At 45.2% G+C, this 20,322-nt stretch overlaps 1 protein-coding gene across 4 annotated transcripts in view; it reads right to left on the bottom strand.

Annotated features, from left to right (window-relative positions):
* Positions 1-20,322, bottom strand: part of LOC122809252 (myosin-10-like) — a 3,714,157-nt gene that overhangs the window by 2,669,882 nt on the left and 1,023,953 nt on the right. For all 4 annotated transcript variants that reach the window (XM_044080584.1, XM_044080595.1, XM_044080606.1 and 1 more), the window contains exon 4: positions 8,039-8,066. In XM_044080584.1, the coding sequence (XP_043936519.1) occupies positions 8,039-8,066 (28 nt within the window). The remainder of the gene's footprint in view (positions 1-8,038; positions 8,067-20,322) is intronic.

The raw sequence follows: 20,322 nt of genomic DNA, 5'->3' as shown, positions 1-20,322 counted from the left end.
CCCAAAGGCCCTTAAAAGGGTGTCCAGTTATTACTGTGCAATATTATTATCCAATTGGTAGTATACCCCAGGGTAAAAGCTACAGGAGTGGCTTAGATAGTAAACTATATAAATATGCAATGTACTCTACAGATTATCTTATCTCTATATAAACCAGCCACAGTTGAGAAGGGTTTAAAAATATTTAATAATAAATACTAAAATCACAAGACAATATTAGTAAACCACAGTGCTATTCAAGAGTTCAGAGATCACACAGAAACTTAAAACAATACCATAGAAAAGTTCTGATATAACAGAAAAACAGTCTAAACTTTATAGTCCTAGCTATTTCTACAACAAAACACACTTCTAAGATAACTTACTTAAGAGCAAAGCAGTGCTGAGTTGAATAGTCCAAGATCAAAATGCTTAATAATCTCTGGTTATCAATGTTTAAGTTGAAACTGCAGTTCTGATAAAACATTACATCATTTGTTTACACTTTCCTGGTTCCCAGGCCACACCAAAACCACACTTACATTATTTTATACTTAGAGCAATAAAGGACATTCCACATGTAAATTCTGGCCATTAACTTTAGCCTTAAAACAATAGGCAGCATGCTTACTCCAGACTCATCGACTCCAAATTCTAAATTCAAAGGAATAGACATAAAGTAATTTTAATTTCAAAGGACCGATAAGAAATGCTTAACTTGGCTTTCCTTACAGCAGACGGCAATGTTGCCACATTGTTGAAAAGTACAGTTTTGTACCTACCGTAAATGTAGATGTTCGAGTGCTAATACAGCTGCAGTCATAACAGATGGGTTCTCCAGCCGTCAGGCGGGTCCTCGGTCGGCCGAATTCCAAAGTCTAGGTCCAGCGTCGGTTGTCGTCGCTTCTTCCCTGACGTCAGTGCAACAGGGGTATAAAAGAAACAGCCGACGCCATTTTCTTCAGTTTTTCTTGCCCCAGATGTCAGGTGCCCCCAGGAGGAAGGCAATACATAAATTTATGTAATAAAGCAATGCAATATAATCAAAATACAGTAGTTGCAAGCAAATACACCATAAATGAATACCCCAATCAGGTAGTATGAGGAGGTGTTAGCCAATAGGCCTGTCCCAAGAGGGGAAGAAGGGAGGGAAACCTGGACTGCAGCTGTATTAGCACTCGAACATCTACATTTATGGTAGGTACAAAACTGTACTATGTTCATCGTGCATACAGCTGCAGTCATAACAGATGGGTAGAATCCCAAAGCTAAGAAAAGGGTGGTAGGCACTAGGTGGAACTAGGAGGAGCCAGGATGCCCTGCAAGACTGCAGTGGCAAAGCCTGCTCTGGTTTTGGAGTATAATGGTAGGAGGTAGTGCTTGGAGAAGGTATGCACAGAACTCCAAGTGGCTGCTTCCAAAATATCTTTGGTAGGAACTCCTCTGAGGAAAGCTGCAGAGGTAGCTGTGGCCCTTGTGGAGTGAGATCTGATGCCTGTAGGAACAGTTTTGCCATGAAAAGAATAGCAAAAACGTATGCAGTGGGCTATCCATTTTGAGATTGTCTGTTTGGAAATTGGCTTTCCTTGAGTTCCTACAGCATAGGACACAAAGAGCTGTTCTGATTTTCTGAAAGGCTTTGTTCTGTCCAAATAATAACGCAGTTGTCTATGGATGTCCAAGGAATGTAGTAATCTCTCCCCTTTGTTTTGAGGATTAGGATAAAAGGTAGGTAAGTGTATGGCCTGATTCAAAGCTACCCTGGATACCACTTTAGGCATAAAGGACGGGTTGGTTCGTAAGGAAACTCTGTCCTGATGGAAGATGATAAAAGGCTGCACCGCCATGAGAGCTTGTAGTTCTGAAACTCTACAAGCTGAGGTAATAGCCAGAAGGAAAGCTGTTTTCCAGGACAAATATTGCAAATCTGATGAGGCAGCTGGCTCAAAGGGAGGCAAGGTCAGTTTTTCCAAAATGAAATTGAGATCCCAAGCAGGTATTGGTTGCTTCCTTGGGGGTCTTAGATTCTTAGCCCCTTTGAAGAACTATCTTAAGAGAGGATGAGAGAATAAGGGTGGATCAGTGTTGTATTCTGCAGAAATGGCTGAGGCATGGATTTTGATGGAGGAGAATGAAAGTCCACTGCTTAGCAGCTCTGCTAGATACTGTAGTATTTGAGGTAAATTCAGTTTTCCGGGATCCTGGCCCTTTTTCTCATTCCAGACACAAAATCGTTTCCATTTTGCGGAGTAACCTTTTCTAGTTGACGGCCTTCTGGCCTCCAAAATGACATCCTGCACCTCCTTGGAGAGTAGGGTCTGTTGTGATGCTAAGGAATCTTCCATGTGGCTAGATTGAGTGTTTTTAGCTGGCTGTGTAGAGTTTTGAAGCTGTGCTGAGTCAGGAGAAGAGGCATTAGAGGCAGGGTCCATGGTGGGGAATGTGTCAGGCTCCTCAGGAGTGGGTACCAGTGTTGTCTTGGCCAGTCTGGAGCAATGAGAATCATCTTTGGTCTGTCTGCTCTGGTTTTCAGTAGAACTTTGGGCAGCAGAGGAAGAGGTGGGAAGGCATAAACTGTCATTGATGTCCAGCTGAAAGAGAGAGCGTCCACTCTCCAGGCCTTTGGGTGAAAAATCCTTGAGCAGAATTTTGTCAATTGGTGATTTTTGTGGGAGGCAAAGAGATCTATGTCTGGCCTTCCCCATGCTTGGATTATTTCGTAAAAACTTTTGGATGCAACTTCCATTCGTGTGGATCTGTCATATTTCTGCTTAGATTGTCTACCAGCGTGTTTTCCTTGCCTGGCAGGTACTGTGCTTGTAGTTCGATTTGTAAGTCCATGGCCCTGTTCCAAAGTGACATGGCCAGTCTGCATAGGGGGTATGAATGCGTTCCTCCCTGCTTGTTTATGTACCACTTAACTGTGGTGTTGTCCGTTCTTATCAATAATTGACCTGGTTGCAGAAGGTCTTTGAAAGCTATAATAGCATTTATTACTGCTAGCATTTCCTTTTGATTGATGTGAAGGTGCTTTTCATTTTGGGACCATTTGCCCTGAATGCACCGATCTGTCATGTGCGCCCCCCAGGCATAGTCCGAGGCGTCTGTTGTGATGACTTGATTTGCTTGAGGCTTGCTGAATGGAAGACCTGTGTTTGTTTGGCATGCTTGAGCCCACCACAGAAATTCCTTTTGTAAACATGGAATTAGTGGTATTATTGTTTCCAAACTGTGGCTGTGTTGAGACCATAGGTTTTTCAGGTACCATTGAAGTTTCCTCATATGCAGCTTTGCACATGGGATTAGTAAGATGCAAGATGCCATGAATCCCAGAGCCTGCAGGATTTTCCTTGCAGTCAGCCTGGTGCAATTTGCTAGTGCTCTGAAGTATTGAGTTAGTTGCCCTTGCTTCTCTGGCGTGAGGTAGGCCATCTGGGTGTTTGTGTCCAAGTTGGCACCCAGGAAAATAATCTTCCGAGAGGGTATTAGCCTTGATTTCTTTTTGTTGACTGTGTATCCCAGAGAGTTCAACAACCTTATTACATAAGCCAGATGTTTCAGGAGAATGTGCTTGCTGTCCGCTTGGATAAGGCAGTCGTCCAAATAGGGGTATATTTCTATCCCTTGAAGTCTGCAGTAGGCAATTACTGATGCCAGGCATTTTGTGAATACTCTGGGCGCAGTAGACAAGCCAAAGGGCAATGCAAAGAATTGATAATGGGTTGAACCTGCAAGAAATCTGAGGTATCTTCTGCAATTTTGTCTGATTGGGACATGCAGGTATGCCTCCTTGAGGTCCAATGTTACCAGCCAAGACTCATTGCCCAGCATGAGAAGAAGCTGCTGTAGAGTGAGCATCTTGAATTTTGGTACGAGTAGAAATGTGATTAGGATGGATAGGTCCAAAATAGGTCTCCAATCTTTTCCCTTCCTTGGTACCAGGAATAGTCTGGAATAAAAACCTTGACCTTGTTCGTGCGTAGGTACCTCTTGAATCGCTTTCATGTCCATGAGATCTATAATTTGCTTTTGTGCCTCTGCCCTTTGATTGTGTGGCAGGTTCGGCATGCCTCTCATTTTTGGAAGTGTATGAAAATGGAATCTGTAGTCCCTGTTTATAATGTCCAGGATCCATTTGTCTTTTGTGACAATATGCCAATTTTTTGAAAATAATGCCAGTTTTCCTCCTAAGGGGGCTGCCATTTGAGTCTTGCTTGGCATGCAAAGGGGAACGTCATTGGGTTTGCTTTCTGAATGATTGCGAGTTATCCTCACCACCTCTTTGTGTAGGAGCTTGCCATTGTCTGCCTCTAAACGATCCTTGGGATTGTCCTCTGCCCCTCGGGCACCTGTATCTACCTCTTTGGGGTCTGTCCGTGGCTGGAAAGGACCAATTTTTGAAAGGCCAATTTCTACTGAAACGTGGGGGTTGTACCTGTAGAAAATCCTTCACAGTTTGCATTGATTTAGCTTTTTCCTCCATTTTCCTTAATACCTCCTCAGCATTAGCACCAAATAATACATCCTTTTGTAGAGGGGCATCTAGTAATTTAGCTTTGACATGATCAGGCAAGGTTTGTTCCTTGAGCCAGGCATGTCTACATATGACTGATCCTGTAACAGCAGCTCTACATGAGGCCTCTAGAGCGTCAAAACCACATTGTAGGGTATGCTTACCCACTTGTTCTGCACCATGCATCAAATCCTGCAACTCCTTCAAGTCTGGTTGTTCAGGTTGTGACATTTTACTTTTCAATTGTGATAACAAAAACTGTTGGTATTTTAGCATATGGAACTGACAGTTTAAAGCCCTCATGGTTAAGGTAGCCGAGGTATATACCTTTTATCCCCACCTTTCTAAGGATCTGGAATCTCTCTCGGAAGGTAATGGATTTTTAGCAGTGGAGGCCTTAATTCCCTTGGGGCCCTGTGAGATGGTTTCTGGGTCAGCAGCATGGCATTTGTATAGAAATTGGTGTGAGTCAGGGACCCTGTAGTACCTGTCAGGCTTGACTGGGGCTGGAGGCAGAGAATCCAGGTTAAGGCAGGCCTCCGAGTAAACATCATCTAGGATGTCCAAGACAGGAGGTATAGCCAGAGGTCTGTGCTGAGGTAGCAAGAGAAATTCCCTAAGCCTTTTCTTGGAATCTGAATAATCTTGGCCTTCCCAGTGGAAGTGTTCCCTTAAGGTATGCAAAGTTTCCCCGAATGAGTAATCCTCTGGGGGGGATACAGAAGGAATGGACTCCTCTGCATCAGAGTCTTCAAAAGGGGAGTAAGAATGTTCCTGATCATCAGAGTGCTCTGAAATAATGGAGCCCTGATCAGAGGAGGGGGATTCTTCCTCCACTCTGGGCCTTTTGTCCGGTGGGGGTTGAGAACCCCTGATAAGAGTAATTAAATCCTCAGCCATTTTAAGCATCTGGTTTTTAGGCATGGGGCCTGGAGAAGGGCCCTGTGTAGCTTGTCTCTTAGAGTGCTTGGCTGTTTTAGACTTAGAGAAAGCCTTGATGGAAAAAGTAGAGGAAGGTCTGAAGACACCTTGAGTGGAGGTAGACCTGTCCACATTGTGAGGTTCAACGCCAGGACTGGCTTCGGTATCTGTATGGGCCGAAGAGCCTGCGACCTCGGGCACAGGGGACACCGCCAAAGAAGTGTCGTCGGTAGTCAGGGGCTGCGTAGGCGCCTCGCTGAGAACCGGACCACGTGTAGTCGGCTTTGGCGTGGTGCCAGTAGAGGCCGCGGACCTCGTGTGTCGGTCCTTATCTTTGCGTTTTTTAGACAAAACTGGAGTCAGAGTTTCCAATGACATAATATAGTTAAATGCTTTCCCAAAATAATGCTGGGCGAACTCCGCCCGACGCTTAATAGTGCGTTTATTGAATGTAGCACAAAAGCGACAGCCCGGGACGTCGTGGTCTGGGCCTAAACAAGGTATACAGAGGGAATGGAAATCCTTATGCGGTATTTGCTTCCCACATGAAATACAATTGTTAACTTTGTCTGACATCGGTCTGAGGCAAGAAAAGTTTCCCCAACGGGGTACTTAGCTTTCAAGAAGACTTCGGTTTCCAAATTTTTCGTAATTTCAGGAGCTGGCCGACCGGCACTTGCGAACTGTTTCTGCTTCGGGCACCGTGCGGCAAGAAAGACTGAAGAAAATGGCGTCGGCTGGTTCTTTTATACCGCTGTCGCACTGACGTCAGGGAAGAAGCGACGACAACCGACGCCGGACCTAGACTTTGGAATTCGGCCGGCCGAGGACCCGCCTGACGGCAGGAGAACCCATCTGTTATGACTGCAGCTGTATGCACGATGAACATCAGCATTTCTTTACATTTAAGACACAAGCCTGTATTTTACATTTATATTTACAAATGCCAGAATTATGTATCAATCCTTCACCCTTTCTCTATCAGTCTTTATAACTGGTATAAATGGTTAACCTCCTGACCACAACTTTGGCAACCAGAGTTAAAATAGCAGTTCGGGTGTCTGCTGGTGCTGGTAGAGGTTGGGCAGGAGTGAAACAGCTGTGCCTGCTCACCTCTTTCATGACAGAGCTGGTGTGGTGTACCTGGGTTCACACAACACAATGTACCGATTTCCCTGGTGAAGACTTCAGGAACTTATGTGTTGTACCTTTCCCAGGAGGCAAGATCACTTAAGGGCTTACATCACCTACAGAAGAGAATGAGAGCACTAAGTTATACCCACTGCATGCCTCCTACATGAATATTCAGTATTTACCTACACTTCACTGGCAACAATTACAGAGTTACTCTTTTGATGAAAAATGAATGTTGTGGTTTGTTTAGCCATGATATGTCGCATTTTCACCGGATTTTCCCTTTTTCTGCCACTGTAAGGTAGCCATGGAGTTGTTAAATATAATGTAACAGAGTATGTGGGTGCAGGAGGGTTTGCCCCCCCTGCAAATTTTATTTTTTAATAGTTTTAGAAGGACTGTTTTCAAAACTGAAATTCTGAAATGCATGACAGTGGGTATGCATGGAGTGTCAGGAATGCTAACAGAAAATTCCCTGATGGTGATCCAGTACTGGTGTGATACAGGAATAAAGCCATGACTATGGTCCAGGCAATCCAAGTTCAATTAGCTTCTTGACAATATTGGTAGAACAGGAAGGGCAAGCTCATACTCATGCTTGGGAAAAGGGCTGGGCACAGCAGGACACACACAGCTAGAACATCAGTGAAGGGGGGCATTTCTGCAGTGGACATCTTGGGGTTGGGTTTATAGCTCACCAAGTGATTGCCTGGTGGTAACCCATATTAGTAACTGCATGCACAGTGAGTCTCTGTGGTGATGATGGTACCCAATCTCCCCATGCCCCCCGTCCACTGAAGCGGCTAGGGACGTGCACAGAAATGTTGTTATTGGCTGAACACCAGCAGGAGTACAAATTCCTTGATGTGTGTCTTAATAGCAGAGCTTTCAGATGGCTAAACAGCTTTCACCCCACTGAATCTGTGTTTTCACAACCATTACAAAATGAATGGGCTCAAGTCTGACATGGAGGGAGAGGCTTGATGATGACAGAAGAAAGGAATAACGAAAGAAAGAAAATCTCTTGATGGCTGCTTTAATGATGGCCCCTCTTAGTTGGCTCTCATCCTGTTAAGGGAAACAAATGGGTCAACTGGCCAAGAGGGAAGCTAAAGTTTGGCATGTGGTAGGGGTCCAAAACACGGTTCACACCTAGTCAGACCTTCCCAGGCAAGAAATACAGATGAAATAAATAACCGGCAACAAAATCATACAACATTTGTCAGACAGAATTTGGTCTTCTTGTTTCCTTCCTAGAGTAAGTTTTTAGAATTTTAAAATAATGTAACAAGTGAAAGAAATACAATAGTATAAACTTAATGAAACAAGAATAAAGGATCAAAATGCCATCTAAATAATATGTACATAACTGCAGTAAACAAGCAGCACACTCAAAGTGACTTTTACATATTGAAGCTAAATATAGTAGAAAGGTGAAAATATCTTGCAAAAAAACAAAACAAAACAAACAAACATGAAACATTTACTTACGTGCAAAGGATTGACTGATCCTCACGATCTGTTGGAGAGAAACAAAAAATGTTCAATTAATGACCAGACTGGCTGTAGCAGTTACATAAGCAACATTTTACATGAATATTGCCAAAACAAAGGCAATACTGTCTTGCACGTCTGCAAAGTCAGCACTCTCATCTTTAAAATAGCTTAGTGCTACAAAATTCAGGAAGTTTCACACTTCAAAATTCTGGTAATCTAGCTGGGAAAAAAATGTCCTTTCCGTAAAAATAATGTTGGCAAATCATTTTAACTTACTAACATACATTTTTGCTACCACTATGTACACATGATAAACTGCTATGATATTCTGAAGTTGGCCATTACACAGTTTGTACTGCTTTCATTATATACTCTCTAGTATATATCCCTGGCTATGACTGAAATGCTCTTTTTGGATCAGCCCACTCAACTGGTTAGCAAATGATTAAATAAATAATTACTATGACAGATTTGGACTGTTTCAGTCCACCAAAAATTTGTTGCCAGAAACAAACTTGAAAATGCTACATAGCAGTATTACAGATGACATATAACTCAAGCACCTCACATACTAAAATATTTTGTACCTCAGATAAGGACAATGAAACAAAAACAAGTTTTAATAAAAAATGTACACTTTTTCTTACAAGACAACATAAGCAGTTGCGGCTCATCATTTTTGTTTCTACTAACAATTGCTAACAAATGTAATGCTTACACACCACAAAATGTAAAATTTGGCATTTAAGTTCCACTAATTAAAAAGACCATAAAGAAAAACAGTTGAAGTACAAGAGTTCCTTGAACCCCTTAAAAGGTTTGTAGTTGTAAGTTATATGGTCTCTTTCGGGTTTTCCCGGTTAGGGGTCGTCACAACGGAACTCCCATCCGCTAATAATTGGCAGTGGATTTTTATGGTACCGAGTTGCCAGTCCGACGCCCAACCTTAAACGAAGGCACGCCCATTCATGTCCGCACCTACCTGCATGTCTTTAACGTCACTCGACCGCAGGGAGGACATGCAGACTTCACACAGAAGGTGCACCAGCCGAGAATCGAACGGGAGAACCTCTTGCTGTGAGGCGACAATGCTAACCACTGCACCACCGCAGCCTATATAAACCTTTTATTTTATTTTTTGAGGCAGGGTAGTGCTGATCAACAGGTATGTCACATCTGATCCATATGTAATACTTTTTTGAGATTTAGACAGTAAAATAATTACCCTTGCTTGGTTTATGTACATACACTTCAAAGTCAGGCTGTTGAAATAAGTGTTCCAAGCATGTTCAAAGTAGTCCTAGGGCTAGATACCCACAAACAAACAAAATAAATTAATACACACACATACATGCACAAATACATACTCAACATACATAAAGTAACAAACATCAGAGAGATAAAAGGAGGGAAATGGGACATTACAACCACCACCTCACACCACGCAAACTAACAGTCTATCTCAGCATTAATAAAGTCTAACCAAAACACTGCTGCTGACAACACCAAATGCGCTAACTGTTCAAATTATATTCCACTGAGCGGTACTGGAAGTACTGATAGAGTCAGAAGTTAATCTGGCATTATAAGGTGATACCTACGAGTTATGTACTTATCATAACTCAGAATATGTGCTATACACTGCCATTATTCATCACGGATGGGCCTTGGATCCAACCTTGGATCTGCGCCGGCAAATGAAAGGACCGATCCAGAGCTCAAGCTCCTTCCCTTCTCAAGATCCCTTGCTCCCACAACACTCACATCAAGTTTGCTGGATAGAGAGAAAAAAGGGGCAGTGAAAACTGCCTATAAAACTGAAAAACTCATAAAGGGAGACATCCCTCCATATCTACCAAATCTCTAGAAGGAAGGGGAAGGAAGGTGGGAATGTGATGAATAATGACACTGGATAGCAGAGATTCCAAGTTATGGTAAGTACATAACTCTTTATCTGATGCTATCAGTGTCATTACTGATCACGGATGGGTCAGGGTCCCTAGCTACTAGGAACCCTGGGAGGCCTCAGGGAAGGACATGCCGGAGCACAGAGGAACCAAAGGAAGCCCTGCACCTAGACATAAAATCCAACATATAATGCATAACACAGGTGTGGGGGTTAGACCAAGTAGCAGTGGCATAAACCTCATCTATAGAAAGTTTTGCGAAGAAGGCAGGAGATGTGGCTACCACCTAGTACGGTGAACTTTAACTGGTCCAGAAAGAGCCAGATGCCTATTTTCGTAAATGTATGAAATGCAGCTGGCGACCAAACATGAAATAGATATCATGGAAACTGCTTGACCTTTCCTGGACTGACAGAAGGCAATGAAGAGCTGATCGGACTTCGGAAATTCTTCAGTTCTCTTACATAGCTGTCTATGGACATTCAGACAATGCAATGCATTTTCCCCTTTAGTAGAAAAATTAGGGAAGAACACAGGAAGCTGAATAGATTGGTTAAGATTAGCCTCCGAAGCTACCTTAGGGACAAATGAAGGATTGGTCCTGAGAGACACCCTATCCTTGTGGAACATCATGAAAGGGGGCTTAATGCTGACAGCCTGCAACTTGGAGACCCTCCTGGCCGAATTAATAGCCACCAAGAAGACCAGCTTCCAGGACAGGAATTTAAGATCACAGGTTGCTGAAGGTTCAAAGAGCTTCTGCGTCAAAGACTTCAACACCAGAGTGAGATCCCATGGAGGGAAGGGATCCTCCTTGATAGGAGGCCTGAGGAGAAACATCCCTTTGAGGACAGCCTTGCACGGCTTGGAAGAAGAGGTTGGACTTTCGTTTAAATGGTAGTTAGAGATGGCCGCCAATTGGAGTTTGATCGTACAGAAACTGGCCCCTTGGTCAAAAAGAAAGGCCAAGAAAAACAAAACGTCAGGAATAGGGGAGGAAAAGGAATCTAGACTGCGTTGTTTAGTCCAAATAGAAAATCTCTTCCCTTTACTGGAATATACCTTCGTGGTAGACATTTTTTGAGAGGCCAAGATAATACTCTTAACTGAAGAGGGAACCCTGGACTGGGAAAGGATCACTGGAACTGGAGGAACCATGCGGTCAGATGAAGAGACTAGAGATTGGGAAGAGGAAGCCCCCAAGGGTGGGAAATGAGATCCAGAATGGGATTTAATTTCCATGGCAGATATTTCAGATAATACCAAAGGAAGGAAAACCACGCCTGACGAGGAAAAAAGGGGGCAATGAGGAGGAGAGGAGTCTTCAGGAGACAGGCTTTCTGTAAGACTTTGGGGATGAGAGGAGTTGGGGGGTAAGCATATAGAAGTTCCGACGAGAATGTCCTTGGGTGACTCCCCTATCAGGGGGTTCAGGGCAAAGTAGTTGCTGCATTTGCGGTTGACTGCGGAGGCAAAAAGATCTCAGCAAGGGAGACACCAACAGTCGAATATCCGACGTGCCACTGACGGATTCAGGGACCACTCTTGAGGACTCAGGATAGATCTGCTGAGTTTGTCGGCTAACACGTTGGAGCTGCTGTGAATGTATGTTGCAATCGGCTAACACTTTGGAGCTGCTGTGAATGTACGTTGCAAGAAGAAAGTGCCTGGAAGACATCGTCCATTCCCATACTCTCATGGTCTCTCTGCACAGGGGATAAGACTGATTGCTGATGTACCAGACCACTGTCATGTTGTCTGTTTGAATTGCTATAGTCCCAAGAGGGAGACACTCCTAGAAGGCTTGCAACAATAGAAGGACTGCTCTCATCTCCAGGACACTTATGTGCAATTTGGTCTCTAAGGGGGACTACGTGCCTTGAACCATCCTTCTCCAAAAATGCTCCCCTGACCCCAATAGGGAGGCATCCATGGTCACTGTGGCCTTGGGTTGGGGAAGACAGACAGGTCTGCCTAGTATGAGATCCTGAGCTTAGAGCCACTGAGCAAGATGATGTCTGTACATCTGAGAAACCCTAAAGGTCATGGACATGGTGTGAAACTGAGTGACCACTGTACTGCTAAGGTCCACTGCTGAGTCCTCATATGATATCTGGTGAGAGGCACTAACTGGATCGCTGCCGCCATCGAACCTATCGCTTGCAAGATCAAGTGGACTATGGGACGATCCAGACCCATCAACTGATGGACCTGGTCCCGAATGATCTGAACTCTGCATAGGGGAAGTGCTGCAGTCTCTGACACCATGTCCAGAAGGACCCCTATAAACTCTAGGTTCTGACACAGGGGAAGATGGGATTGGGCAGCATGACCGTGATGCCTAGATCCTGAAAGAGACTGAGAGTATAATTTGTGGCCATAGAGAGTTGATGCCTCATGGGGGCCATGAGAAGCCAATCATCCAGGAAGGAAAGACCTAGAAACCTTGCAGCCGGAGATGAACTGCCACCACTGCCATGCATTTGGCAAACACCTGGGGGGCTTTGGTGAGTCCAAAGGGCAGGCCTCTGAACTGATAGTGGTTGGCCCCTAGCCGAAAGCACAGGTATCTCCTGGAGCGTCTGTCGATTTTGATATGATAGAGATTGAGATCTACCGAGCACATCCAGTCATTCTTGCGGAGAAGAGGCAGAATGAACTGAACAGTGACCATCTGGAATTTGGACTTCTTCACTGACAGGTTTAGTTCGCTGAGGTCCAAAATGGGATGCAGGTCCCCAATTTTCCTGGCCACCAAAGAGAAGCGAGAGTAAGTTCCAGACCCTTGTTGCCCTGTTAGGACCTCTTGGATGGCTCTTTTTTGAAGAAGGTTTTGGACCTTGAGAAGGACCAACTCCCTCTGGTGGGGTGGAATGTCTGGGAGAGAACTTTGAACTGGAGGAGCCTGAAAAAAGGGTATGAGGTAACCCCTGGAAATGATCTTTAACACCCACTAATGTGAGGTGATACTTGTCCAGACTAGTGAGTGGAGGGAGAGTCAACCCCCCCCCCCCAACTGCCTCCAGGGCAGGACATTCAGGCAGCACTTCAGAAGTGCTGAGAGGGCTTCTCCAAGATGGAGTCCTGGGAGCTCTGGTTCTGTGGACCCCCCTCTGCCTCTGAGGCAGCATCTGCCATCAATTCCCCTGCCCCGGCCAGAGGAAGAGGATTTTTGAGGAGCATCCTGGAAGGAAGACCACGACCTGCAGAACTAGAGTTTCTTACTACCCCTCTGATTTTTGGAAAAGGATCATTGGGGTGCAGAGAACTTCATCCCCACCACGGACAAAGTCTTTCCTTCCTGCTCACTGCAGGTTAAAGTCTCTTTGAAGGAAGGACCAAACAAGGTTGACCCGTCAAAAGGGGTGTGAGTGAAGGACGCTTTAAAGGGTTCCGCAAACCCGCCACTCGAGAGGTGGCCTCCACCATCAACGGGGGTGCCCTTGCACCAAAAAGCCCTATCCTTGGGGGGACTTAGAAACCTGTCAGCTTTCTTGGGATTTGGTACCACTGTGTCTGGCTCTTTCCATGCCCTGTTGGTGATGAGTTGTACAAGCTCATCGGCATGGCGAGACACTCAGGTGGAAGATGGGCCCGTCCCAAAGCCCTTCAAAAACATGGATTCCTCTGAAGGCAGGCAGGGGTAGACCAACCGCCTCTTTGCTTTAGGATCTCAAGGATGTCCCCAAAGGACACTTCCTCAGACAGAAGTCTGGGGGACCCATCTGTTTTTTCTCGAAATCAGTGCCCTCAGTGAGGGACTCTCTAGGGGAGTCCAAGGGCCTCCTCTTGCATGTCCTCTTCCGAAGAGGTTCCTCTACGGTGGGCTCTGGGGAGGACTTGGAAGAGGTAGGGACTCCGAGGGGGCTAATGCCCATCTGAAGGCACTTGCGGGAGGGCTGACCCTGGGAGGATGATGAGTTCTCATAGCTCAACATGGAGAGGGGCTGGGGAGGACCTAGCGCCAAAGGAGAGGTAGCTGCCCAGATGAAGAAGGTCCTCTCTACTGCCCAAAAGGCCAATGGACTGGACGAAGCCCCCCTCCTCCCCAACAGCCACAGTCTCCTGGGATGGAAGGGGAGACCCCGATGCAGCACCCTCTCCAGATGATGTCAGCCTGACCTGTTGAGCACGGAGGCACCTGGAGGGAGGTAACGGTCTGAAAACTCTGGGCCCGACTCCACACCCCCGGGAACCAGCACTGACCCCACGGGGCTGAGGTGCAGCCAGTTCCAAGGGCAACAGAACTGAGCCCGCCAGGTACCCTGATGGTGTGGGAAGGGAAGATATGCCAGACACCGTTGGTCTCTCGCAGGGAATGCTCTGATCCTGAGGGTCCAAAACTGGATGGATCGGACGAGGAGAAAGGAGTCCTGTGGATGGAGAGGATCCCCTTGGCAACTGAGCAGGGGTTGACAACAAGCCCAACTTGATTTGGGCCTTGAGAAAGCTCCTCTTCATCCTATCCATGTCTGAGGGGTGCAAACTCCTGGTGGATCTGGAAGAGATGGAGGAATGTCCTGACATGGCCGAAGGCATGTGGTCATGGGAGGGAGACCAACTTATGCACCTCGGATCCGAGCTCCTGAACCTGGAGGGGGAAATCTTGATAACTATCAGATCTGATGGCCTGAGTGGATCCAAATGAGCAGTCGGCACCATGGTGGATCCGACAGGCAGGTCAAATCTGAAGGCGGTCTGTTTCGGACTGGATCTGACAGAAGAAGCCAAGGCACTCAGAGCAGAAGAGCTTGGATCCGAAGCCAAAGAGGCGGACCCGGATCCGGGGAACTGCAATCCAAGAGCCTTGGCTTTTTGGTAGGAGAATCCCCAGAGGAAGAAGACTTCCTTTTGGGATCGGAGGAAGGCTTCAAAGGGGAACCTGAGACCAGAGGACCCCCTTTAGCAAGCCCCTTAAGCAAAAGCTTGTTTCTCCATTCCAGCAGAGAACTGAGGTTGAATCCGGCACAAATGTCACATTCAACCTCCAGGTGAGGCTCTCCCAGGCAACAGACAGACTTCTCGTGCGAGTCGCAATGGGGCATTTTCCAACCGCATAAGGAGTATCTTTTAAAGCCATAGAGCTTTTCAGACATCATGTTCACGCTCACACAAACACCCACCACCCGCACACTACACAAAATGTGAGGAAGGGGTAGAGAAGGGTAAAGAACCAGCTGAACAGGAAGAAGCAAGGAAAATTAAGAGCTACCCAAGGAACCTGGGAAGAAAGGGCAGGAACCCAGGGAGAATCATACAGAAGAGAGCCTAAATGCTACTGGGAGGGGAGGAAACCCAGCTAGACTAAGACAGAAAGAAGACTAGTCAATAGAGAGAAAAAACCCAGAGAATAAGGGGGTAAAATTACTTATTTTAAACAGCAAGCTTGAGCAGCAGGATGCACGCCCATAGCGAAATCGCGGCAAATGAGATCTGGGGGATGTGGGTAGCAAGGGATCTTGGGGAGGAGCTTGAGCTCTGGATCGGTCCTTTCAGTTGCCGGCTTGGATCTGAAGTCGGATTGAAGACCCATCCATGATCAATAATGACACGGAAAGCATGAGATGAGATCAGAACACAAAGGAACACTACTGGTATTTTTTTTGCTACGTGAAAGATATTCCAGTTTTTCTGGCACCAGCAGTATTTCATTTTGAAATAAAAGTATTAGGTTATAAAAAACATCAAGTACCCTAGTTAGTATGGCTTTTTGTGTGGCTTACTGACATTTTTTTGAATACTTAATCTTTTTAGAGGATTCTTCTTAACATCTGCACAATCACCCAAACAAATGGATACTACAGGCATTTTTTTCTCCCAAGCTTGGCAACAAGGACTGTTGTACTTTGATAGATCTAGGCACAACCAACAAACATCTGGAGAATATCTGATGACCATGTACTTCAAAAAAGTGATGTACTGAACCTATTCAATGCAGCATGGTATGATGCATGTTGCAGAGAAAAAAAAGGCTGCAGTAACATATACAACAGTTAAAAGCAGAGCCACTGGTCCATCTGTAAAGGCTGTTGTTAACCAGCACAAATTAATTTCACAGTGACATTATCACTTGTTGGGAGACTTGCATAATGGTTAACGTATTTACCTTACAGACACAAGGTACAGGGTTTGATTTTCACATGGGGTAATTGGCTAGGCTTAAAATGGTCCACAAGGACAGTTAGCCTATTAATAATTTATGAACCTATTACAAGATGGAGAGAGATAGAGTAGTCTGTTGAACAACCAGTATCCACTGCAAGGTCACCCACTACTGGTCAAGATGTAGACTGAGCCCACACAGTCATCGAAGGCTCCTTGGTAAGTGCTTTTTTTCTGTCTATGAACAACAGGAAAGGAACTTGTAAGACAGGAGTAAATAAACATGCTATAACCAAGGAACAGAATCCAAAAGCAGTAGGCGTGATGGAGCAAGTTAGAAGGAAAGTTGTCACTTAGTGTATCTAAGCAGCACACTTGCACTCACACTTCTTGTCCCAGCCCCTTCACCAAATAAAAACACTATTAGCGCACAATGTCACCTGTCAGCACTCCTTTTGTGAAAATAAAAAGTGAAAATAGGAGATAGACTGTCACAAAGTATCTCAAAATAAATCCTTTAGTAACAATTTTAAAAGCTTACATAAGCAGAACACATTTAGCCCCTAATTAGCTAAATAAGACAGGCAACAATTTTTGTGTGGAGGGGTTCCCTAACATGAACTTATCTGTCAGAAATGAAGCTCTTAGATGATTGCTGCTCCTGTGAAGCTTGAGAGATGCTTCCTTACCAGTCAGCAAGAAAGTTCAGATGAAATCCTTACTCTGACCGCTGATCTCCTTCCTTGGGAATAGCCAAGCAGCAGTCAAGAGTGAAGGTGTAGGGGGTGAGGGTAGACCTTTTTGAAGCTGGCCTATTGTTTCCTAAACAGGGAAACAATCCGTATAGCCTAAAGGATATTGAACATAGAAAATTTGCGAGATTTTATGGTGGGGGGGGGGGGGGGGGTAAAAAAAATCTTAGGAATTCCCTGAATTAATGTTCCTCTCTCAACAAATTGTTTAAGGACCTGAGAAGGCGGGCTGAACAAAACCTCCCCATGTAAAGCTGCACTTAAAATTTCACACTTTACCCTCTCAGCACACTTCTGGTTACACACCCAGGCATATCTCCTCAACACTGAAGCAGCAGCAGTGGCCATTGACACCGTAGCTGCACAATCATGCACACTCTTTAAGGCATGTTTCAATCCATGAGACTGGTTAGAAACAATCAAATAAGACTGGAATGGTTTACCTTGAAAAACAAGAACACGAACATGTCGAATGGTTAGAATAGCGAGGAATAACGTCGCGGGATGAAACGTCGGCTATTCAGATTGTCGGCAGCCGACACATCGAACTCCGATGACACCCAACCGAATACTGGATCTGCGCCCCCCCCCCCCCCTTGGGACCCATGGTAGCACTTGTTCCTGAGTCCAGAGCAATAGGGAATTCCAGTGCGTTTAGGTGCTGGATTTGGTATACAATCTGTTCGATGATATATTTTTGTGGGGTTGTACGTCGCTGTTTTGAGTGTGTCTGTAGTAGTTTTTATTAATTTGTTGTTCGCACATACATCGTGCGACTATTTATAGGTAAACCAAATGGAACTACCTTCAGAAAGAAGTGTAGCAGATTACTCCTTCAAACTGTCTTCATAAAATAGAATAAACTTTCACATATGTGCCTGAGTGAAAGAAGAAAATATTCTCTAAGCAAATCTGTCCAATACATTTCCTTCTCTGTTCAAAGGGGAATGACTCGTGGAAACTAGTTGTCTATTCCCAGCTGGCAAAGATATAGTAAAGGTCACTGGATCCAACCTAAGGCGAGAGAAGAAATGTGTGTTTGTCTGAGAAATGTTGTAAAATCTATGTGCCTTTTTGGGAACTGAAGGCTGAGAACCAGAACTATTACAGACAGCAATAACTATATCTTCCAAGTCTGGTAAGTAGGAGGTATGGGAATGAAATGAGGTATATCTGCTTATAACACATTACAGTACCTCCTCGATTCATGGGAAACATCCCCTCCTATGGGAAGGGGGGGTGAGGACCAAGTTTTCTCTGAATCAGAGAACTGGACTTGGGAATCTGCAGGATTAGCCCTGTCCCTGTCAATGTTAGAAATCCTGACAAATTTTCCTCACGAATTTCTTTGCTGACATTGCTCTCAGGTAAGGATTTCTGAGCACCAGGATTAACAGCCTGTAATAACTGTCTGGCTAAGGTAAGAAATCATCTTTTCTAACAGATAAAATGTCTTCCAATTAACACTGTTTAACCTTTTTTTTTTTTTCTCCATTGCATGAAAAACCTTGGCTGAATCAGACACTGGAACAACTGATGAGGACATGATTGACGCTTGGTTCATGATGGCTGAAAGGACTATACTACAGGAAGCTGGAGAGGTAAGTGGATCTGAGCAGCAACAAATAAGAAGTTATGTACTCACCATAACGTTCCATCTGAGTAGGTAAACTTCATTTGTCAGCAACCTATGGGATTTGGATCCGACCTCGGATCCGAGCCGGCAGTTTTCAACAGCTTTAGATCCGAGTTCCAACCTCCTCCCCCTACCCACAATCCCCTGCCAACCCTGACTGACCTCAGATAAAGTTTGCCCAAAAGCAGATACTGCCCGAAGACTAATACTTTCAAGATAAGCGGGTAACACCCATGGACCTGAGTATGAAAACATTCATAAGTGAGGGGGCAGGAGGGAGGGACGGTTGCTGACAAATGAAGTTTACCTACTCAGATGGAACGTTATGGTGAGTACATAACTTGTTAATCTGAAGTAGTTAACTTCATTTGTGCAGCAACCTATGGGACAGTGTCCCCAGCTACCTGAACCTTGGGCGGCCTTCATGGAAAGATGTTTCGGAGCACTGCAGAGCCAAAGGATGCTCTCCATCTGGAGATAATGTCCAATTTATAGTGATTGATAAAGGTATGAGATGAGGCCCAAGAGGCTGCTGAACAAATATCATCCAAAGAGACTCTAGCTCTAAAAGCTGCAGAGGTTGACATAGACCGAGTAGAGTGGGCATGGACTCACTGAGGTGCAGGCCTGACAGAACTTTCATATGCTAAAAGGATACACTGCGAGATCCATCTAGACAGCGTGACTTTAGACACAGACTTACCCAAGTTAAATTTGGCAAAGGAGATGAACAACTGGTCAGATTGCCTATGACCAGATGTCCTGTGGATGTAGAAGCAAAGTTGTCTATGCACATCCATTGAGTATAATTTATATTCCCCTTTGCTTTGGTAATTAGGGAAGAAGACTGGTAGGTTGATGGATTGGTTAATATTCGATTCAGAGGCAATCTTAGGAAGAAAGGAGGGATTGGTCCTGAGGTAAACTCTATCCTTGTGAAAAGTCAAATATGGGGGTTTTACACAGAGGGCCTGTAGTTCAGAGACCCTTCGAGCCGAGGTGATAGCGACAAGAAAGGCCGTTTTCCATGACAAGAATTTAAGATCTACTGAAGCTGCAGGCTCAAACGGGGGAGCTGTTAAGGCCTGAAGCACCAGCGTTAAATCCCAAGGAGGGACTACATCCTTCACTGGAGGTCTGAGCAGAAAGGTGCCCTTCAAAAAGGTCTTACACAATTTCGTGGTGATCAAAGGGCCCAGTTCATTTCCCACATGATAATGAGAGATAGCTGCTAGTTGAATCTTGACTGTGGAGGAGCTATCCCCCTGATGAAACAGCCCTGACAGGAAGTCTAATACCGCTGGCAAAGGAGCTGTGAAAGGATCAAAATTTTGATGTTCCGCCCAAATGGAGAAACGTTTCCATTTGCTACTATAGACCTTTCTAGTAGAAGGCTTGTGCCCTGCTACTAGAATAGTTTTAACTGGGGAAGAGATACCGGGAGTCCTAGCTACAAGTGGAACTGGAGCAGCCAAGCTGTAAGCTTGAGATTGTCCAGATTCGGGACTGGGAGATATAGGGGTTGGGATATTAGATCCGGACGGGGATCCAGAATCCAAGGGAGATTCACCAGATGAGACCAAAGGTAAGGGAACCAGGGTTGATGAGGCCAGAATGGGGCAATGAGGATTATCCTGCTCCCCAACTGGCTGGCTTTCTGCAGAAACATCAGCATCAGAGGAAGAGGAGGGTAAGCATAAAGTAGACCGGGAGGCCAAGTATGCACCAGAGCATCTCTCGGAGGTTCCCCGGAGGGGGAAATGAGAGCGAAGTAGTCGTAACATTTTGTGTTCGAGGGAGAAGCAGAGAGATCGCAACAGGGCTGACCCCATTCGGCGAAAATCTGATTCGCTTTCTCGGGATTCAGAGACCACTCATGTG

The sequence above is a fragment of the Protopterus annectens genome, chromosome 1.part1 (genome assembly GCF_019279795.1).
Source record: "Protopterus annectens isolate FY-2018-M chromosome 1.part1, PAN1.0, whole genome shotgun sequence".
NCBI classification, from domain to species: Eukaryota; Metazoa; Chordata; order Ceratodontiformes; family Protopteridae; genus Protopterus; species Protopterus annectens.
Note: the sequence above shows the minus strand (reverse complement) of the source record. Positions and strands in the feature narration are given on the sequence as shown.